Source organism: Oryza sativa, chromosome 5 (genome assembly GCF_034140825.1).
Source record: "Oryza sativa Japonica Group chromosome 5, ASM3414082v1".
Taxonomy (NCBI): Eukaryota; Viridiplantae; Streptophyta; class Magnoliopsida; order Poales; family Poaceae; genus Oryza; species Oryza sativa.
This window is the reverse complement of record NC_089039.1, coordinates 24,415,541-24,434,292: the sequence shown is the minus strand read 5'-3', so window position 1 is coordinate 24,434,292 and position 18,752 is coordinate 24,415,541. Positions and strand designations below refer to the sequence as shown.

Here is an 18,752-nt window from a genome sequence, read left to right as displayed (position 1 = left end):
AATTGTCATCTCCGTCATTGACGGTTCCAGAAATTGTAGGTTGATTTGTTGGTTACCCACTCTCCTTGACCACGTACACAGAGACACCAAAAAAAAAAAGGAGAAGAAGAAACGTGCTCCGGTTTTACCCTTGATTTTTTATTTTATCATTGCAGAAGTCCTTTCATTTTCACTTGCGACTATTATTTTGCTGATTGAAAAAATTGCATATACCATTTTCAGCTCCAATCATGATTTATTTTTTTATACCTGAGAAAAGAAATCTATGGGTTATTCGGGCAATTGGGCATCTCCTGACGTAATTATGCATGAATGCACGTCTCCAATAAACGGTCCAAATAAATTCCAAATTGAGATGTGTTTCTTTACACCATATCCAAGCAAGGTGTCTCCAATAAACAGTCCAAATAAAATCCAAGTTGAAATGTGTCCCTTTACTCCAAGCAAGATCAGGGGGAACCAACAGCAATTGAGCAAGTTATGATGCAATGAATCAATGATGCATTTTATCTCAAGGTGAAAAAAAGAAAGGTAAATCAACATCTCTATGTGTCCGTACAAGATTGCATATGTACTAAGTTACTGACCAATTAACAGGAGTTCAAATGAAATAATCATGTACCAAATCTAACAAGAAACGTGAACATCGCCTACGTCATTGACTTGAAAATTCCAATGATTATGTTTCGGAAATGAGCTTGGCATCTTACCATTTGGCCACGTTTCTATCGCCTAGAGGTGAGCATGAGGCGTCAGGAGCGTCATCCTGGTCCCTATTGGGATCTCTGTTCCTACAGTAATTAAACTGTTTGTTAATCTATCAATTATAAAATATAAGAATTTCTAATATTTAATTTTTTTACCATAATATAACATCCCTGCATAGATTCATGTGATTTCCATCATTTATTCCAAAGCCAACCATATGCTTGAAATAGAATATAATCAATTCAAAATTTAAAAATTGACAACTGAAATGAGTAAAAAGTAATCTTTCGACTTAATCTTATTATTTGCTAAATAACCTATAAATCCTTCTATAAGAACAACTGATTTTTTTTAATTGGACAAAAGAAAAAAATAAATAACCCTCAACAAAATGAGGGATAGTTGGGGTGGGAGGGTGGCCATAAATAACATGAAAAAAAATCAAATGAGTGGTAGTTGATGGAATCCTTATATTTGCAGATAAATTCTAAATGCTTGAAATGCTTAAATTTATGGGCCGAGGGAGTAAAATTCTAAAAGATCATGTCCAGACATCCCCAACTGTTTATTTTGGCTGGCGTGTGGCTGTGAGCAGCATTATAATGGAAGATGAAATCATAATGATCAACCTCACAATGAGTGGTTGCAGAGCTCACCATGTCATACGCTTTGCTGAGTGAGTTCAGCTTGGGAGTTCCGCTGAGTGGGTTACACAGTGTTCTTCTTGTGAAATGCGAACAGTTGGGTATAGAGGCAGATGCCTGAACCAAAACTGTGATGATCTACGAGTCTGGTTGACCTATGGCAGTGAAACTGTGCGCATCATTCTCATATCTCATTATCAATAAAGCAGAGACAGAAAGCTATGTTAATATTGTTCTTGTTCATCTAGTTGTTTTCAGTGTTGATCTACAAGGTTGGAAGCGGCACCATCGAAACACAGTATTTCTAGCGAATGCAAAACATTGCTTACACTACAATAGTACCACACTATCCAATATGGCAGAGGTACAAGTTTATTTCATTTTTAGACAGTAGAGCTGCGAAAGTTGGATACTGCAGCACACAAGACAGAAGATGTCTACGAACAATTCTAGTTTTGAGTTTCTGTAAGGCAAAGCACCAGACGATCCATTGAACGTCGGCACACTAGTCCAGATCAGTGACCAGGCCTCAATAACACATGAAAAAATGAACGAGGAAAAAATATATGGATAGAACTTCTATATTTCTGTTCTTAATGTTTTAAAAACCTTAGAAAAAAATAAACCGCGATGAAGAAGCTCTAAATCAACTCTAAAATCAAGCTTCAAAATACAATTTTTGGCTATATCCGATAAACAAACAAGCATTGTCAGCCAACAAGCAAAAGATGAGAGGTTTCAAACTTTTGGAAAGTTAGGTACCCGGCAGGCCAGCGCGTAGCAACGTCGGCCTCGTCCTTCACCATCACAGAAAGATACACCGTCGGAGTTGCCGGTGCCGGATAAGCAGAGGAGAAAAAAAAGGTAAGAAACCCTGTAGATAAGCGTTGGAGTTGAAGCAGGATGAAAGGCAGTCAATCTGCACAGGTAAAGGCGTCCCTTCCAACTTTCATCTTGAAGTTGCAATCCGACAAAGATGTTGCCCATCATAGGCATACACCTTCAGATAAGATTGTGGCATAGGTTTAGGAGCAAGGATTATACACATTCACCAGTTCTCCAAAACTATTCTCATCGTGTTAATTCATGATTAGCTCGAACATTTTTCCGATAAAAGACAAGATGCAACAGAAAAAAAAAAGAGATCATCTTCTCCTCAAGCAGAAACCTAGAGGTGCTGGGATCTGATTGTCACGGATGCACAATGGTGGATGCTAACAGATCTATGTTGTCATCGTCGGTGGGTAGCCAATCACAAAAATCTCCACATCATTTCAAATGTTGTGCTCTCCAATCAACAGCAAAATCCGTGCTGTCATCTTCCTCGTCACTAGATGAGTCGCTGCTTGACAACATGTCCATACCAACAGGTTTGCTGTTTGCTTTAGTGGTACGGGCGGCTTTTGACTCGGTAAGCTGTTTCTTCAGCATATCCACCCGCTGCCTATACTCCCTGTGTACAAAATAAATGGACGATGAAAATAAAAAACCTTCGCTTCGCTAAGCATGAAGGCTCAAAAATAGCAAGTTGTGGCTAAGGAACATACTCTTGCTCTAATGTCAAGTACTCTTCTCTCTCAGCAGCAGCATCAATCTACAGTTCACATAAAAAAAAGCTAATATAGCAGTTCAAACTAGCATTTGCACCAGACAAGCGAAGGTATTCTTTATATTGTGTAACTAGGTAATAGAGAAGCCTAACCTCCTCTTCTTCAAGGCGATCATCAACTTCCTGCAAGTCCTCCTGAATTTCCTTCTCAAATTCTTTGTAAGCATCACTGAAAAATATTTTTTAATAATATATTTCATGTTAAAACTTCAACTATCAATCAATACAAACTGAATACAGTTCTTTTTTTGCAGGAAGAATATGATCTAAAAAGAAGAGAACAAATGTCATAGTTCACAGAAAAAACATAAACACGATTATTAACCCTCTGACCCTCATGCAGGTATGAACTTGACAAGTGCACAAGTGCAAAAAGGGTGTGGAAGTAACAGTAGTAAGGTTAATAATCAGCCTTAATTATATTGTTAAATTCTGCTGACATCTTCCATGAAAAGGAAAAGCCTGAAATTTTTATCATGAATGATGTTCAAACTTGCCATTTCAAAAGGTATATTCATTCTTCCACAAGGGTATATTATGTGAGAATAACAAGTGTAGCTGCAAGAGGTCCAAGCATATACTTAATAAATGCAATGCATATGCAAGTCGATGAAAACCTTACTTGATATCGATTTTCGGAGGTTGGATACCACGAGCACGGAGATCTGCATCTTTGTTATCAAAGAAACCTTCTGGTAGCGATCCTTTTACTTCAGAAGTTTCTGAACTCTTTACGGCTTTAGACGATTGACTTGGTTCACTGGGTTGCATGCCATTGCTGTTTTTGTTGCCATCAAAGAAGCCATCAGGTACACCTTTCACCTGCATGCGATTTGAAATTGGAGGATTTCCAGGTGCACTATTCGCCTCAGTAGGAGCTGGATCTTCATCTTCATCATTATAGTCAAAAAAGTTCCCTGGAAGAACACCTTTGACATTGGTATTGGCTTGACTTTCTTTCTTTGGTATTTTCTCAAAATTGACAGATGGCTTAGTTTTGCTTGCTTCTTTGGTTTTTTGCTGAACATCAGCTACCTCCCGACGCACAGACCTTCCTTCAGAACCAGCGCCTAGTCATATAAGTTGTTATATTAGGGTTCATGAGCATGAAACATATTTTTTGGACTGCTAAATGGACACTTCAGTTCTTTCTATAGCATATATAAATAATACTACTAGCAGGAAGCTTGATAAAATAGGAATTAATATATGTTCTGTACATGCAGGTGATCACTCTACAGAGGATAGCATAACATGGATATTTGTTTCTTTCTTCTTCAGAAAATACAAAATGTTGTCTCAAACAAAAATGTTCAAAGAAAATTTCAAATCCTAACACCATTTCTCACACAAATAGTAACATTTCGCAGGTTTAGCTATTATCAGATGTACTAAGGAATGTAAAGTCTAAGATGCAATCTTAGCTGACTGAAATTTCAGTAGTTTATGGCGATTTTATGGTAAAGTTAAATCTGTTTACAATTAGCCTATAAAAATCAAAGCACTACATGATAATGCTATCCTGCTTATTTTAAGAATAAGATAATCAATTTCATTGAAGATCTATACAGACACATGGCATATGAGCATTGTACCATGTGTGGACCAAAATGTGAAATTAGATGCATGATTAATACAATTCTAGAGCCTATCAACTGAGAACTCAACGAAAAATCAATATTTACAGAGATCTCACAAATAAAAGGATATAAGCAAATGACTACAAAGTATAACCAAGGCTGTTCCAGTTGCTTTCTCACTCTATCTTTAAATTTAGCGCAGACAGATGGGAGGGCGTGTTTGTTACTCTCACCATCACTATGCCTCTTCATTCCCTGGTTTTCAAAAAAGTTGGCAGGCAATGTGGAAGATTTTGGTTTCTGAGACTCTGCAGGTTGTTCATGATTGGCCTTATTGCCACGAGACCCTGCACCTGATGGAGCTTTAGCAGATGCAGCTGCAGCGGCTTTTGCCTGTATCATAAAAATGACAAGATGGGTCAGTAATGTACATGAGCACTTTAAATAACAAATATACTTCAAATCCTAGTAACAGCCATAGATCTGAATATATGTATGTGAAGTTATAGAACAATCAATTATCCTTGGAGCAGTTAAACTAGACTCACATCTCTGCAATTTGAACAAACAAATTCTATGGGATGTAATGCATGCTATTTAAGGCAGCAACTAACTTCTAAAGGGAAAAGAATAGAAACACCATGGTTATCAGCAATATGAACCGCATAATATTTTTTCCTTTTAGATACTAACAAAAAAAAAGATAATTAGTGGAAGTGAACATAACCAGAATGGTACCATACTGCCAAAACAACCCACAGACCACAGCATGTATGAAATTTCAACCATCTTCGATGCTAATACAAAATTTTATCCAAATTGATAAGCTAGCATGCTCAGCAGAAATGTATTTGCAGTTACACTGTTGAATTTCTATATGTATTTGTGTTTCCATCAACATATTCATACCACATGAGATAGTAAAATGATGTGTTATGTGTACATCCTTCGAATGTCAATCCAAGCATAGATCATCCAGAATGACTATGATTCATTTTCTCTGTGTACCTCATGATGTTTTCGTGAAACTTGATGTGCAGGCCAAAGTGCTTCAGATTTCAGAGTAACATTGCAGATTCTGCAGATGGGCTGATCAAATTCATTGTACCTGAAGGAATGATGCACCTATCTGTTAGAATGGTGTATTGCTTAAAAACAATCCACGTCCAGTATGTTGCCATCTAATACTACCCTTGGTCATCAACGCTCATGATATTCAAAACTGGATAAAACATAGCAACAATTCTGTCAGCAACCATTCCGGCTGAACAAGATGCAAAGGTATTATATAAATTGTGATCAATGTTGTAGGTTTTTCATGGCTCGCTGCAAATTACACCAAATTGACAGGAAACTGGAACCCATTAGCTATGTTATACTTGTAATATTCTTCCAATCTACTGGAGGGTACGCAAACCGGTTCAAGCCCTTAAAATCCCAGCCTGGTTGTAACAAAACATTCAAAATTGCCTAGGGTTACATCAAGCAAACGCGCGAGCAGCCACAGCACGAGCTTATCGGTAGGATCCGGAGACAAAACTACTAGTAGCATACGAATCCGCGAGAGAAGAAGAGCAGAGGCACACAGATACATGGGGGAAGAGGGAGAGTAGAGGAGATATATACCTGACGAGGGAGGGGTCGATGCGCCTCTCCTGCTTCTCCTTGGCCTCGCGCTCCCGGAGCTTCGCCCGGAACAACGCCTTCCTCTGATCCATGGCGGCGCGAGGAGGATCCTGCCACACGCCCCACCACAACCTCGAGCCCGCCCGCCCGCCCAGGCGCGTCCCGGCAACCCCGCCTGCGCCCGTGGAGGCTGCGCCTGCTTCCGAGCTCCACCCGCGCCACGCGCGTCGCGCCCGCGCCCGCCCGCACCCCGCTGCTGGCTGCTCTCCGGCGGCCGCGAAGATGGCGGCGGCGTCTTCTCCTCCTCGTCTAGAACCTTCCTCCGAGCTACGACGGGAGACGCGGCCGCGAGCGAGCGAGCGAGTGGGCTGCTAACGTGATGGCCGCGAGCGTGTTCTCCGTGGGGAGAAAAAGCCCAGCCCGAGAGCGCCACGGCCCAGGCAATGTCGCCGAGACCTCAGGGTGGGCTGAATGGAAAGTCGGCTGCGGAGATTTTTTTTTTTATAGGACTAGGGATGTAAATAGAAGGTAATCCACGGGTTTTCGCGTCATGGCTCGGCTTGCCGTGTCATAGAGAAGCAAGTGGATCAACCCCAAAACTCATTTATATATCAAATTAGTTGGTAACCCGCGAGTCAAACCGCGGGTTATCCACTCATTTTGCCTATAAGCGGGTTTGCGGGTTGGCCCGCTTGCACCCTAGTCGTGCGTTGCAATTAAAAATATGTCGCTGGAAGTTACGTATACTGAAAATATAAAAACTGGAGTCCCGTTGATTTAAAAAAAGGATGTCTGAGATTTTTCACGCCGCCAAGAGTAAAAATTTTAGTCATGATTGAATCTATGAGTAAAGCTTTTAGTATTTTAGATGACGTGAACTAATCTCGTACATCCATTTTTACATTATAGTTTTTAGGTTTTCACTGTATTTAGTTTACGCAACATATTTTCACATGTTACTATCGAATGAAAGCACAATTCAGGGATTAGGGATAAGGAGCATTTGAAATAGGAAGTATAATTTTTTTACCAACGTTGAGAGGCCCACACGTAAGTGATAAGGGGTTATGGTGGCAGATTGACTACTATCATCATTGCCAATATTTACCGTAGTATAGATGTTTCTCCAAAATCTTCACTCCAAATAATGCTCTAAGGGTATATTCTTGTGTAAAAGAAGGCATGTTTTTTTCTGCACCTTTTCAATTTTCTTTCTCATTACTCATGCGCATGCTTCACGAGTTGCTAAACGTTATATTTTTCGCCAAAATTTTCTATATAAAGGTTATTTCAAAAATTATATTATCCTATTGTTTAAGTTTTCTTAAGCTAGACGTGTTTTGTTGGTTACCAAACACTGGGCATACCATGGTTCCTCGTTGCGTTCGATTCAACTGTTTGGCTGAGATTATTGGTGCAAAAAAAATTTAAAAAAGGTGCAGGTAGGATTAACTAAATATTAAATATTATAAATAAAAATATATATTTATTTGATTCTTAATAAATTTATACGTATAAAACTTTTGCACAAAATACATTGCTTGTCGTTTAGTAGTTTATAAATAGTGCTAGTTAAGTAAGCTGTGACGAACAGTCGAACACGGCTTTAGACGGATGTTCCGCTTACTGCTACAGTTGTGGGCTTGTGGCTTAGCTTGTCGCATTCTGTTCTACTGTTACAATCAAGACTGTCGTAAATCGTAACAAACGCTATTATGATAATACATACTCGATCAACTTTGATTATCAAGTAAAGTTTCACGATCAAAGGTTGAGACGTTAAACTAACAAACTTCCATTTCTCGTGTATTTTGGACCGGGAGCCAACACGTCGCTTTAACAAGCATGGCCAGCGACAGCGAGCGCTGCCCGCCGGTGACAAGTTAACTGCACAAGCAGCAACGCGAGGCCTAGAATGCTCTCATCGGACAAAGACCTCCAAAAGAAAAAAGAACGGACAAATCGTAGCAGATACTCCGACAGCAGCCGCTTTCAGTACTCTTCCAGCTCGCGACCGCCTATCTATCATCAGTCCGCTCCCCATCATTCAATTCATTCCGCCAATTCATTCTCCTCCTCCCAAACCATCAGCTTATCCCAAGGTATGCTTGGATTAATTCTGTTTCTTTTAGTGTTTGTTTAGCTTGATTTGTTGTGGCATATGCACACAACTGCTTGACTGCTTCCTGTCAACTGAATTCTTGGGTGGGAATTATCTCTGGTTCGGATCAATTTCTCTTCTTTTTACTTTCTTTCAATATTTTTTTGGGGCTGTTATCATGTCTTGGATGTCCAATTCAAGTTTGCTCATGTAATATTTGTCGTGACAGTTCGATGGTGAATCGTGAAATTTGTGCTGCTGCCTGCTACTACTGAATTCTCAGATTGTCACAGGAATCAAGCAAAAGATGTCAAACAGAGCCACGCACTGGTGCTACGTGTGCCGGCGGCCGGTTCGCATCCGCGGCGGCAGCCAAGACGTCACCTGCCCAAGCTGCGACGACGGCTTCGTCCAGGAGATGAGCGAGATGGGACGGAGGACGGCGAGCAGCACGCTCGGTTTCGTCGGGCCAGACGCCGGCGACGAGTTCCTGCTCCGGCGATCCCCGGTGATGGAGGCGATGTCCACCCTCATGCGGCACGCGGCAACGGTGGGCGGCGACGAGCGCGAGGTCGACGTCCACGACGAGCATGGCGGCGGCGATGGCGTGCCTGCGCACGCGAGACTCGGCGTCCTCTTCAGGGGAGGGCCCCGTGTCGGCGTCGAGCGCCGCGGCGGATACTACCGTGCCGGTCTGGAGGCGCTCTTCGAGCAGCTGCAGAACCAGCTGGGGAGCAGCAGGCAGGGCCCTCCACCGGCGCCGCCGTCGGCGATCGACGCGATGCCCGTGGTGACGATCAGCCGCCGGCACCTCCGCGCCGAGCCGCGGTGCCCGGTTTGCCAGGACGAGTTCCAGCTCGGCGCCGAGGCGCGGGAGATGCCGTGCGCCCACCTGTACCACGCCGACTGCATCGTGCCGTGGCTGGTCCATCACAACTCCTGTCCCGTCTGCCGCCACTCGCTGCCGCCGCCGGCGACCACCGCTTCCGGTGGAGGAGCTAGCGGCGGCGAGAGGCAAGTCAGGCGAGGCTCGCGCTCGTTCCTCTGGCCGTTTGGGCCGACTAGCTCCACATCTCACTCTCACGAGTGTGAGGATGGCTCGAGCGACACGACGGTTTACGAAGATCCTGGTAAAGTTAGATATATTCGATGGCATTACAACCATTGAGACAATTCCAATCTGAGTGGGCTATGGGTTCGTGCATTTGTAATGAAAACTAAAAAACAAAATGTGGTGCTTAAGCTGTACATGCATTCAAAATAAGGCCGTCCAAAATGTATAAAACCAGCGGCATTCAGTAGCAGATTACTAGGGTCCCCGAACAGTGACAATTTTTCTCCCGTGGAGCGCAATTACCAGATATAGAAGAGGGTCCAGAAAACAAAAAAAAAAATATTTCATCTAGCAGTTCTTTGACTAGTTCCAGCCACCGCTGCCGCCGCCGGCGGAAGCTCCCCACCCGCTACCACCATCCTGTGCTGGGACCGCCTTTTTGCCGCTGCCCCATCCTGGGGCATCGTTGGATCCACCGGGTGCTGCTCCCCAGCCACCGCCGCCGCCATCAGAACCACCAGCGGGTGTTCCCCAGCCTCCACCACCACCACGGTTACTATCACCACCTCCAGAACCTCCGTCGCCACCACCAGCCCACGAGGAACCACCACCTGTGCCCCATCCACCTCCGCCACTTCCAATATTGTCAGTCCATCCCCCACTGTTGCCGCCACCGCCACCGCCACCACTCCAACCTCCGCCGCCACCATCATCACTGCCAAAGTTACCTCTACCACGCCCGCGCCCACGTCCACGACCACCAGAGCTGTTCCTTGAATCAAACCTGCCTCCTGCTTTAGACAAAAGATACCAAAAGGGAGTTCGTGACTACTTAAGGATCCATCAACAATTCAATAAATGTAACAAATCATATTACTATCCAAAAATAGTAGCTTGGCCGGTTTTATAGTTGCCTCAAGATTAGCTTTTCACATGTTTAGTGGGAACCTCATCGGTGATATCAATGATTGGAGAAGCACAAGATAAAGAAAGTGCAATGGGAAGTAGAAAATTGAAATATGAAATAAATTGACCTGAACCACATAAACAATCAGGAATCCCAAATACAGAGGGCAATATTTTTTAATTTTTTTTTGAAGTAAATGGTTCTCATGATACTGGCGCCTGCAAACAGAGCGTGAATCACCCTAAAGAATGCTACAGCCAACTGAAACTGACACAAGCATATCTATAGTTCTGCTAACTGAAGAACTAAAGGCCCATAGAATTTAAAGTCCTCCATGCAAATATTAAGTATGCAAACATCTTTGAGTCATAATAAAGCTGGCCTGCCAATACCATGCAAATAAACTGGATGATAACATTGTGCAAGTGCGTTAAAAACTAACCTGATCTTCCAGAGAAAGGTCTATCCCTGTCGTTGTTACCATCTCCTCTCCATCCATCATTTCCACCACCAGTGCCACCACCATTACCCCAACCTGAACTTTTCATAGGCACCATTGCAGCAACATTTCGCATTGATGGACCAGCATCAGGTGGTGGTTTGTCAATATGCTTCTGGAAATAGGACACTAGGCGATCAATATTGTCAAAGTCCCTCTTACGAAATCTAAAGCCCTTTGGGTATAACCCAATATACTCGTGATGTGGATTTGTACTCCTAATGTAAGATAAAATAAATGTGCCTGGATGCTCATGAGATATGCCGAAACAATACACTATTCTCATAGGATTCTCTGATTTCTCAGCCCTTAACATCTCATCAACCTCACTTTTTGATCCTTTCTTGAATTTGCGGTACAAAAGCATGCTCTTCAGGTGGCCTACCAATGGATCCACGTACCTGTCTATAACCTATTTGCCAAAATAAAGCACCAGTAGTTAGCCAAAAATAACAGAATGACAATCTACTGCTAAGTGATAACAGCAAGCAAAAAGAAACACAGAACCATGCTGGCGTGCAAAACAAACACAGAAAAGAGTCACCACTTACTGATACTGAACTAGAGTAACAATGGTAACAAAAAGAGATCATGTGTACCAACCTCATCAAGATCTTCAAAAGTTTCATTATCAATTGTCAATGTTTTTCCAAGGCGAAGCAAGCTTGTAATATCTTTATGATCCTTTCCACCTTCAGTTATCTCCTTGTGTGCAAGGACACCATCAAAAATTTTCAGAGTAAGTGTCAGAAATGATGGTCCCCTAGAACTAGGCCGAATGACCTTCTCACCAGGTTCTTTGTCAGATAAGAACTGTTTCAGGAGGGTTCATATTAGATTTTACGACAGGAGAAACTAAATAAACAGAGTGGGGAATATCTGATCGATAAGAGCTTGACTAACCTGCATAGCTTCTTCAGCTGTCAAGTTCTGAAAGTGAGGATGGACAATCATCCGGGGTTTGAAATGTTTCTTTGCCAGTTCTTTCTGTTTCCGAAGCTTATCTTGTTCATTCTGAGAAGTCATGTCTTGTTCATGATTGTACGGATCATGATTACCTCTGGACAATGGTCTTCTCCTCAATTCACTTGCCTTGCATGTTAAGTAAACCATGAACCTGTTTTTATTCACATTCTTAATTTTGCCCGTTAATACATCACCTTCATGTAACTGCAGAGTTTCTAGATCAAAGCCCTCATCAGAATAGTTATCAGCCATAACTATGGCTTTCAGACCAGAATCGAAGGTGCAAATGATTCGGTTATCTTGTATACTACGAACAGTAACTTGAACAATCCTTCCATCTGATATGGTGTCCTCAGTTTCCCCAGAAAGCATCCAGAATTCCTCATCTGGAGTTGGCTCAGCATAGGGGGTCCTCCAATCAGGGAAACCGCACAACAGTTCCCATTTTATATCTTTCAGTGTTTGCTCTTTATTATGGAACTCTTCTGGCATACTCTTCATGTACTCACGAATGTCGAGCGATTTCAGATAACGTGGCTTTTCTCTGACATGCTCAATTGCCATCTCTTGCTCATCATCGTCCATTTCATTTGCTTCATGTGGTGCTTCCTCAGCAAATACATCCTTTGCCAAAGTTTTTGCTAATGCATATGACTCAGGATGTATCCTTGTATCCTCAAGTAAATCAATGATTTGAGCACTCGCGGCAGCTCCACCACTACGGCGAACACGTAAAAAGCCAGATGCATTCATGAATACTTTCCTGCCTAGAGGTTTTACAAGATCTTTGCGACTAAAAATGGATCCCTCTCGTAACAATTCTTTCTGTAGAGCTGAAGCTTTACGTGGCCCCAAACCAGCAACGAATTGTAGAGTTGAAAAATGCCACTCATGGCTAGCAGCAAGATTAACGTCGAAACCTATTTGATTTGTTGCATCAACCATAATTTGCTCAACAACTTCATATTTCTCATCAGGAGTAAGGAACTGCTCAAGGGGGTGCAGTTTCCATGAAAGTATCTCTTTTCCAGGTCCGCAGAGTGTTGCAGCCATAGCCAATGGATTCTGCAGGTACCGACCAAGAGCCACAGCCCGCTTCACAATACCTATACATATTTAATACAAACCAAGAGTGTTGAGTTATTCAGAAGGTACCTAACCAGGAAATGCTAACAGTAAATCAACATATTGCTGCTGTACCTGACTGGCCAGGCAGTTGATCTGAAGATATCCGTGAGTTCTCATACAAGCGAGGCACAGACTCATCGCCATAAACAATGCTAAAGTTCTCCATTTGTGGGTTCACATCTCTTGGATGATCTTCCACAATTTTAAAAATAACCTATGCAATGATGGATGTTAGTTTAAAATAAAGCAATCAAGTTATAGCTTTACATCATCAACTTAGGCCCTGTTTAGTTTCCAAAACAAAAATTTTCACCCTGTCACATCGAATTTTTGGATACATGCATGAAGTATTAAATGTAGACAAAAAAAAACCAATTACACAGATTGTGTGTAAATTGCGAGACGAATATTTTAAGCCTAATTGCACCATGATTTGACAGTGTGGTGCTACAGTAAACATTTGCTAATGATGGATTAATTAGGCTTAATAAATTCGTCTCGCAGTTTCCATGGCGGAATCTATAATTTGTTTTGTTATTAGACAACGTTTAATACTTCAAATGTGTGTCCGTATATCCGATGCGACACCCTAAAATAAAAATTTTTGCCAACTAAACCGGGCCTTAAACAAAGTACAATTGCCTTCACAAATGACCAGCAGGTATAAAGAAAAGACTCAACCAATCACAAGCATCCAACAGCAAGGTGAGCTTAATTGGTGTTCATTATAGCACAGGCTGCAAGAAATTCTCTGCAGATGGTCCCTCATGAATGCTGCTTCTGGTGACATACTACTAGCAACTAAACAAGCCATGCTGCTGGAGGATATAACTTTGTACAGGTTAACTGAACATGTAACCTTATGTGAAGAAAGAAGTTGCAAATGAATAGAATCGAAAAATACCTCATAAATGTCATCCTTGAGTTGTCTGCAATTATAGTTTGATGCTCCTACACATACAACATGAGGCTGATGGTCAGTCATAAACTTCAAAACTCGCTGCTGGTCATTCTTCTTCCGCTGCTGCTCAGCAACACCTTGAGATCTAATACTGATAGAACCCGCATATAGAACATCAACCAATTCTCCAGATGAGTCAAGCATTACAAAAGTGGTTGCTGGCTTCCCAGGTCCCCAGCAACAGGCCATAACCCTCAACTCGGATTCATCATCGAGATCAATATCAGAATCCTTCTTGTCTGCATCCTTCTTCTTCCAAGGAGCCACAGATACCTTGTTCCACAATTGCTTCCCGTATTCCATATTAAGCCAATTTTTGGCTTTCGCTGTCAACAGAGATCGAGCTTCCTTTTCCATTGATGGAAGAAGGAAATTGAAGAAGGCATCATCCAGAATCATCTTCCGTTGCTCATCCCACAGTTGTGCAGATTTGCTGACACAGTCACTTAAGTAATTTTCACGAGCCTCAGACATGAGCTCTTTCTTTGCATCTTCTGGCAGTTTTATAGTAACCTTGAGGAGCTTTTCTTCTTCTGCTTTCTGAATAAGCAGCCATTGTGCATCAACAAACTTGTTTAATGGTTTGTCACGCAGCCACTTAACACCTGATAGTTGATGATAGGGATCTATGATTAAATTTCCTTCAGCAGTCGGGCATGTTGAGACCACAGCTTTATTCATGAAGATGCTACGGATATGCTTTCTTACAATAGGCTCACACCCAATCTCAACTGCCGCCTGGTAAGATGATAAAGGTAGAACGGTTCATATCAGTGAGATGAGATGAACCTAACTAAGTGTGGTTTCTACCCTGAGGCCTTGTTCGGTTAATCCCTCCCACAAGGGGATTGAGGGGATTTATTCCACCCCCTCAATCCCCTCAAATCCCTCCCTCCTGGGGATTAACCGAACAAGGCCTGATAATTTATTAGGGGTAGAGTAGCATTGTGAAATATACTAAGTAGTACCATGTGTCTGGCGCCCCGAAGAACATCTTGTGGTGTTTCAAACATTGCACATGTGAAATTTGCAGCAACCTCTTCAGGAGAATCTTTCCCACTATCAAGTTCTCCTGCTTCCTGAAATATACAAATGTAAATGGATTGCTTGCAATGTCCTAGTAATATTGTTTAAAGAAAGGTAACACAAGGTGTCGGCTTAGTGCACGTACGGGTATCTTCGTCAATGTGAGATGGTGACCTAACTGCTCAGCACTCCGACCAAATTGGTTTGCAACCTGCCATAACCCTGCCTTGTGACAAATACTGTACAATGATTTCCTTTTTGGCCGCTTAAATTGTCCTTCTTCTTCAACTTCTCCAGGAGGGAAATGCAGATTGAACTTTGCATCAACATCCTCCACCTCTTTCTCAGATTTTGCATCCTTCAGTGCTTCAATAATGGAGCTATAAAGCTGACGGTTTAATGCCTGGCGTGTGACATCATCTATTCTTCGATTCTCATCATCAAATCTTTTATCATAGTACATCTCCAAAGCAACCTTGCGCTTCTGAAGAAGCAGCCACTTTTTGTCCAATGTCTGAACAGCCCAAAGCATCTAAAAGGAAGACATCAATGGAGTCAATAACTGAATAACATTGATAAATTGGCTCTGAGGAACAACATATGCATAGTGATAGGTCACCTTGTGCCACATCATCTTGCGTTGATCTTCTTCATCACTATGTTCTTCATTGGTCTGTTCATTGGCATCAAGATCTTTTAACAGACTCGGGCAATTCTCCTTCCTATACATAGCAATGAAGGGAATCTGGCAGGTAATAGAAGTTATGTAAGAAAAATAAGCATAAAAGAAACATGCACAGAGCTTGTCTGCATTTACTTACTTCAAATTTGTTGACATGTAACATGGTCAATACACTTGCAATGTCCTTCTGGTCAATGTCCTTGTTCACATGCTCATTGTTAAAGAATGACAGAAACCCATCACCCGTCAGTTGGCTATGTATCCATACACTTTCTTCCTCTATCATTGTGGTGTCCGTTGGAGGATACCCAGTTAGTTCTTCAGACAGCTGGCAAAAGGAGCTACAAATCAGACATGCACGATAACTAAAACAAAAATGCCTAAGAAGAGTGTCAAACTTTTACCTGTATCCTCTCAGGTACATCATTCTCTCTTATTTGTTCATCTTTCGGTGTCATATACTTCTCAGCCAGAATAAATGGCTCAAACTCATCTTCAAGTCTGTTTCCTCTCAACTCACCAGAATTAGCAGCATCCCTCTCAAGCTCTTGCTTTCTCAGTGCTAATAGTTCATCAACATCACCAAATATATCGTGGGCCTCTTGCAAGGCAGATGATGATACCCCTGCAGCCGGTCGGCGTGGTCTTGCTTTACCCTTCTTCCTTCTGCAATTGCAAACAGTACTTGTATGTAACTCTAGCAAACAAGATCCAGTAAAGTTGTATAAAAGAAGTTGGCACAAATGTGAAAAATAAGGCCATACTTTACAACTTGACCATTTGCATCAATTTCATCTTCATCGACAATGAAACCTGCCATTTCATCTTCAGGATCACCATCCTCATCTTCATCTGCCTGCTGATCCTCCTCAACAATGTCCTCCTCAATAGACGCATCTGAGGAAATTGCATTGCAGCAAATAAGAAAATTAGATAAACTACTTCCTGCTGTATCACACAAGCTAAAGAGAAGTATTTTTGGATGCAGCTACCTTGATGGTCGCCAAATAAGGAGTACTGGACTCTTTCCTCAGCAGTACGCCTTTTTCCTGACCCATCATCATCTGAAAAGCCAGAGCGCTCATCCATTTCAGATTCCCTTCCGGCCTTCTTCAAGCGCTTAAATTTGTTTCCCTGCAGTAAATTAGAAGAGCCATAATTCAAAAACATGCTAAAAAAGTTAATGACAGCACCAAAGTATCTTTAAGCATACAGGCTTAGGACGTTGAATGCCAGTGATGTTATTATCCTGAAGCAACTCATAGTCATCCTCATCCAGCATGAACCCTTCTGATTCCCTGTGCACAAATATGTGTTTCAGTAACTTCTAAAGAAGAGAATACGGTATTTGATATTTCTATCTCGTTGAGGGATCAAAAGCAACCTTTTCTTCTTCTTTTTCCTCTTCTTCTTCCGCCTCTCATCATCACTTTCCCTCTCATCCTCCTCCTCCTCTTCCTCATCTGCATCATCTACTATGAAGCCATCCTTCTCATATTCGTCCTGACCCTCGTCTGTACCAAAGCAGTTACATCCCATTACCAAAGCTAACTCGAGTATCACAGGGGATTCAAACATATAAAAGAATTTTAAAAAACTAAATTGCCTTGTCAGTTGTCACATGAATGCACATGAACAATTATAACCCACTACTCGGGCATACAAATAATATATTGAAATAGGGCCATTTCTATAAACTCAATGAAATTGGTAGAACGTGTCATAACATTCAATACACGAAAAGGAGTTATCCAAATCAGACAGAAAAAAAAACAACTAAGCATAGCACGATATAAACATCCGAATCGGTGGTGTTCACAGATGGGGGGAGGAAACTAGCGCAATTTGGAAAAGAAACGTAGAAAAAATCTCTAACCTTCTTCGTCCTCCTCGTCATCATCATCGTCCCGATCCATATTGTCCCTTCCTCTCCGCGAAGGCCGCGGATTCTCCTCCTCCTCTTCCTCCTCGATTTCATCTGACAGAGTTCGAACAGACGAACAATCTCTCCATCAGCAAACGCGCACGAAACCCCTCCGCTGGAATAACCAATCAGCACGAAACCGCACAAAACAGGCGAAGAAACCGCGTACCTTCCTCGTCGGAGAGCACCGTGCGACCACCCATTGCAGTCGAGGCGGCGCAAACCCTAGAACGCGAGAGCGGTTATGCCGAGAGAGCCTCACAAGGGGGGAGGTGGAATCCCCTCCTTACATAGCCATAGAGGGACACCAGGAGCCGCACGATTGCTCCACGCGTGCGGCGGCGAAATCTAGGGTTTCCGCGGGACGATACCGCCGGGCCCGACCCGACGCCGCCGGCGACGACGACGGGAGGGAGGGAGGGAGCGATGCGGAGCGCCCCGGCACTCCCCCTCAGCCGCCTCTACCCGCCGGCGAGGAGGCGAATCCGGCAGCCGGAGAGCCCGCGAACCCTAGGCTGGAACGGCGGCACGTTCGAGGCGGTGGGATCGTCGGGAGGTTTGGGGATGGCGGCGAGGAGTGTGCAGTGGGAACGGGAAGGGGATTTGTTAAGTAAGGAGAGATTTTGGTGGTTTCTTTCGTTTAGGCCCCTGCAATTGTTGCATATTTTAGTGTTAGAAGAAGTTTCCCTTTTAAATGGTATGCAATCAAGGGTCAGTATAACATTTCGCGTTCCACCAAGGAGGAATATATAGTTTTTGAAAATTGTATGCCGATTTCTAAGAAAAATGATATTAGAGCATTTAACTGTGGGCTTAAGCCAGTAAGTTTTAGCCTAAACAAAGATGATCACACTGTAGATAATAAAGTTGAACTTAAAGTACTTAAAAAACGAAAAGTTGTATTTAAAATACTGTAGATAATAAAGTAAGTCACCAATAAAATAAATAATAATTTCAAAAAACTTTGAATAAGACGAGTGGTCAAACGTTACAAGCAAAAACTCAAAATCCCTTATATTATGGGACGGAGGGAGTAGTAATTTATTTTTTTAGGGTTTAGACACTGATTGTGACCGCACAAACATCAGGTGAAGTGTGCCTGCAGAATTTAATGGAATGATGACTAGATAAATGAATTGCGATAAATATTCAATCGTACAAATCAACAAATGTTTTTTTTTCATAACGACCGCACCATACAGTGTGAATTTTTATATCAATAGACAGAGAAAAATACAGGATTACAATCATGGATATTATAAAAAAATAAACACAACACCGTTGCCAGCTAGTAATTCCTCACACAACCGTGAAGAAGGTACAGCACGCATCCATGA

General features: G+C 42.3%; 3 protein-coding genes across 6 annotated transcripts; 1 reads left to right on the top strand and 2 right to left on the bottom strand.

The window, feature by feature from the left end:
* Nucleotides 1–2,272: 2,272 nt before the first annotated feature.
* On the bottom strand, nt 2,273–6,548 carry LOC4339195 (protein ABA AND ROS SENSITIVE 1). The gene is made up of 7 exons (XM_015783222.3): nt 6,168–6,548; nt 5,550–5,649; nt 4,775–4,934; nt 3,584–4,031; nt 3,055–3,130; nt 2,900–2,946; nt 2,273–2,805 (listed from the first exon to the last, which is right to left on the bottom strand). The coding sequence occupies exons 1-7, from the start codon at nt 6,257–6,259 to the stop codon at nt 2,622–2,624; spliced, it is 1,107 nt and encodes a 368-aa protein (XP_015638708.1). The 5' UTR covers nt 6,260–6,548; the 3' UTR covers nt 2,273–2,621.
* Nucleotides 6,549–8,079: 1,531 nt separating this feature from the next.
* On the top strand, nt 8,080–9,572 carry LOC107277686 (probable E3 ubiquitin-protein ligase RHC1A). Of its 3 annotated transcripts, none has more exons than XM_015783223.3 (2): nt 8,080–8,269; nt 8,562–9,572. In XM_015783223.3, exons 1-2 carry the CDS (start codon nt 8,083–8,085, stop codon nt 9,434–9,436), a joined length of 1,062 nt encoding a protein of 353 aa, XP_015638709.1. In that variant the 5' UTR covers nt 8,080–8,082; the 3' UTR covers nt 9,437–9,572. The 3 variants fall into 3 exon arrangements, with proteins under 3 accessions (XP_015638709.1, XP_015638713.1, XP_015638711.1); XM_015783227.3 differs by having other exon boundaries at nt 8,259–8,388; XM_015783225.3 differs by lacking the exon at nt 8,080–8,269 and adding an exon at nt 8,312–8,388 and having other exon boundaries at nt 8,498–9,572.
* Nucleotides 9,501–17,996, bottom strand: LOC9270554 (transcription elongation factor SPT6 homolog). Of its 2 annotated transcripts, none has more exons than XM_066310360.1 (17): nt 17,585–17,996; nt 17,368–17,469; nt 16,876–17,005; nt 16,705–16,789; nt 16,484–16,625; nt 16,256–16,388; nt 15,896–16,157; nt 15,631–15,819; nt 15,429–15,554; nt 14,955–15,341; nt 14,752–14,862; nt 13,727–14,521; nt 12,895–13,036; nt 11,632–12,800; nt 11,332–11,541; nt 10,672–11,140; nt 9,501–10,116 (listed from the first exon to the last, which is right to left on the bottom strand). In XM_066310360.1, the coding sequence occupies exons 1-17, from the start codon at nt 17,616–17,618 to the stop codon at nt 9,686–9,688; spliced, it is 4,917 nt and encodes a 1,638-aa protein (XP_066166457.1). In that variant the 5' UTR covers nt 17,619–17,996; the 3' UTR covers nt 9,501–9,685. The 2 variants fall into 2 exon arrangements, with proteins under 2 accessions (XP_066166457.1, XP_015638707.1); XM_015783221.3 differs by having other exon boundaries at nt 9,501–10,113.
* Nucleotides 17,997–18,752: the final 756 nt, after the last annotated feature.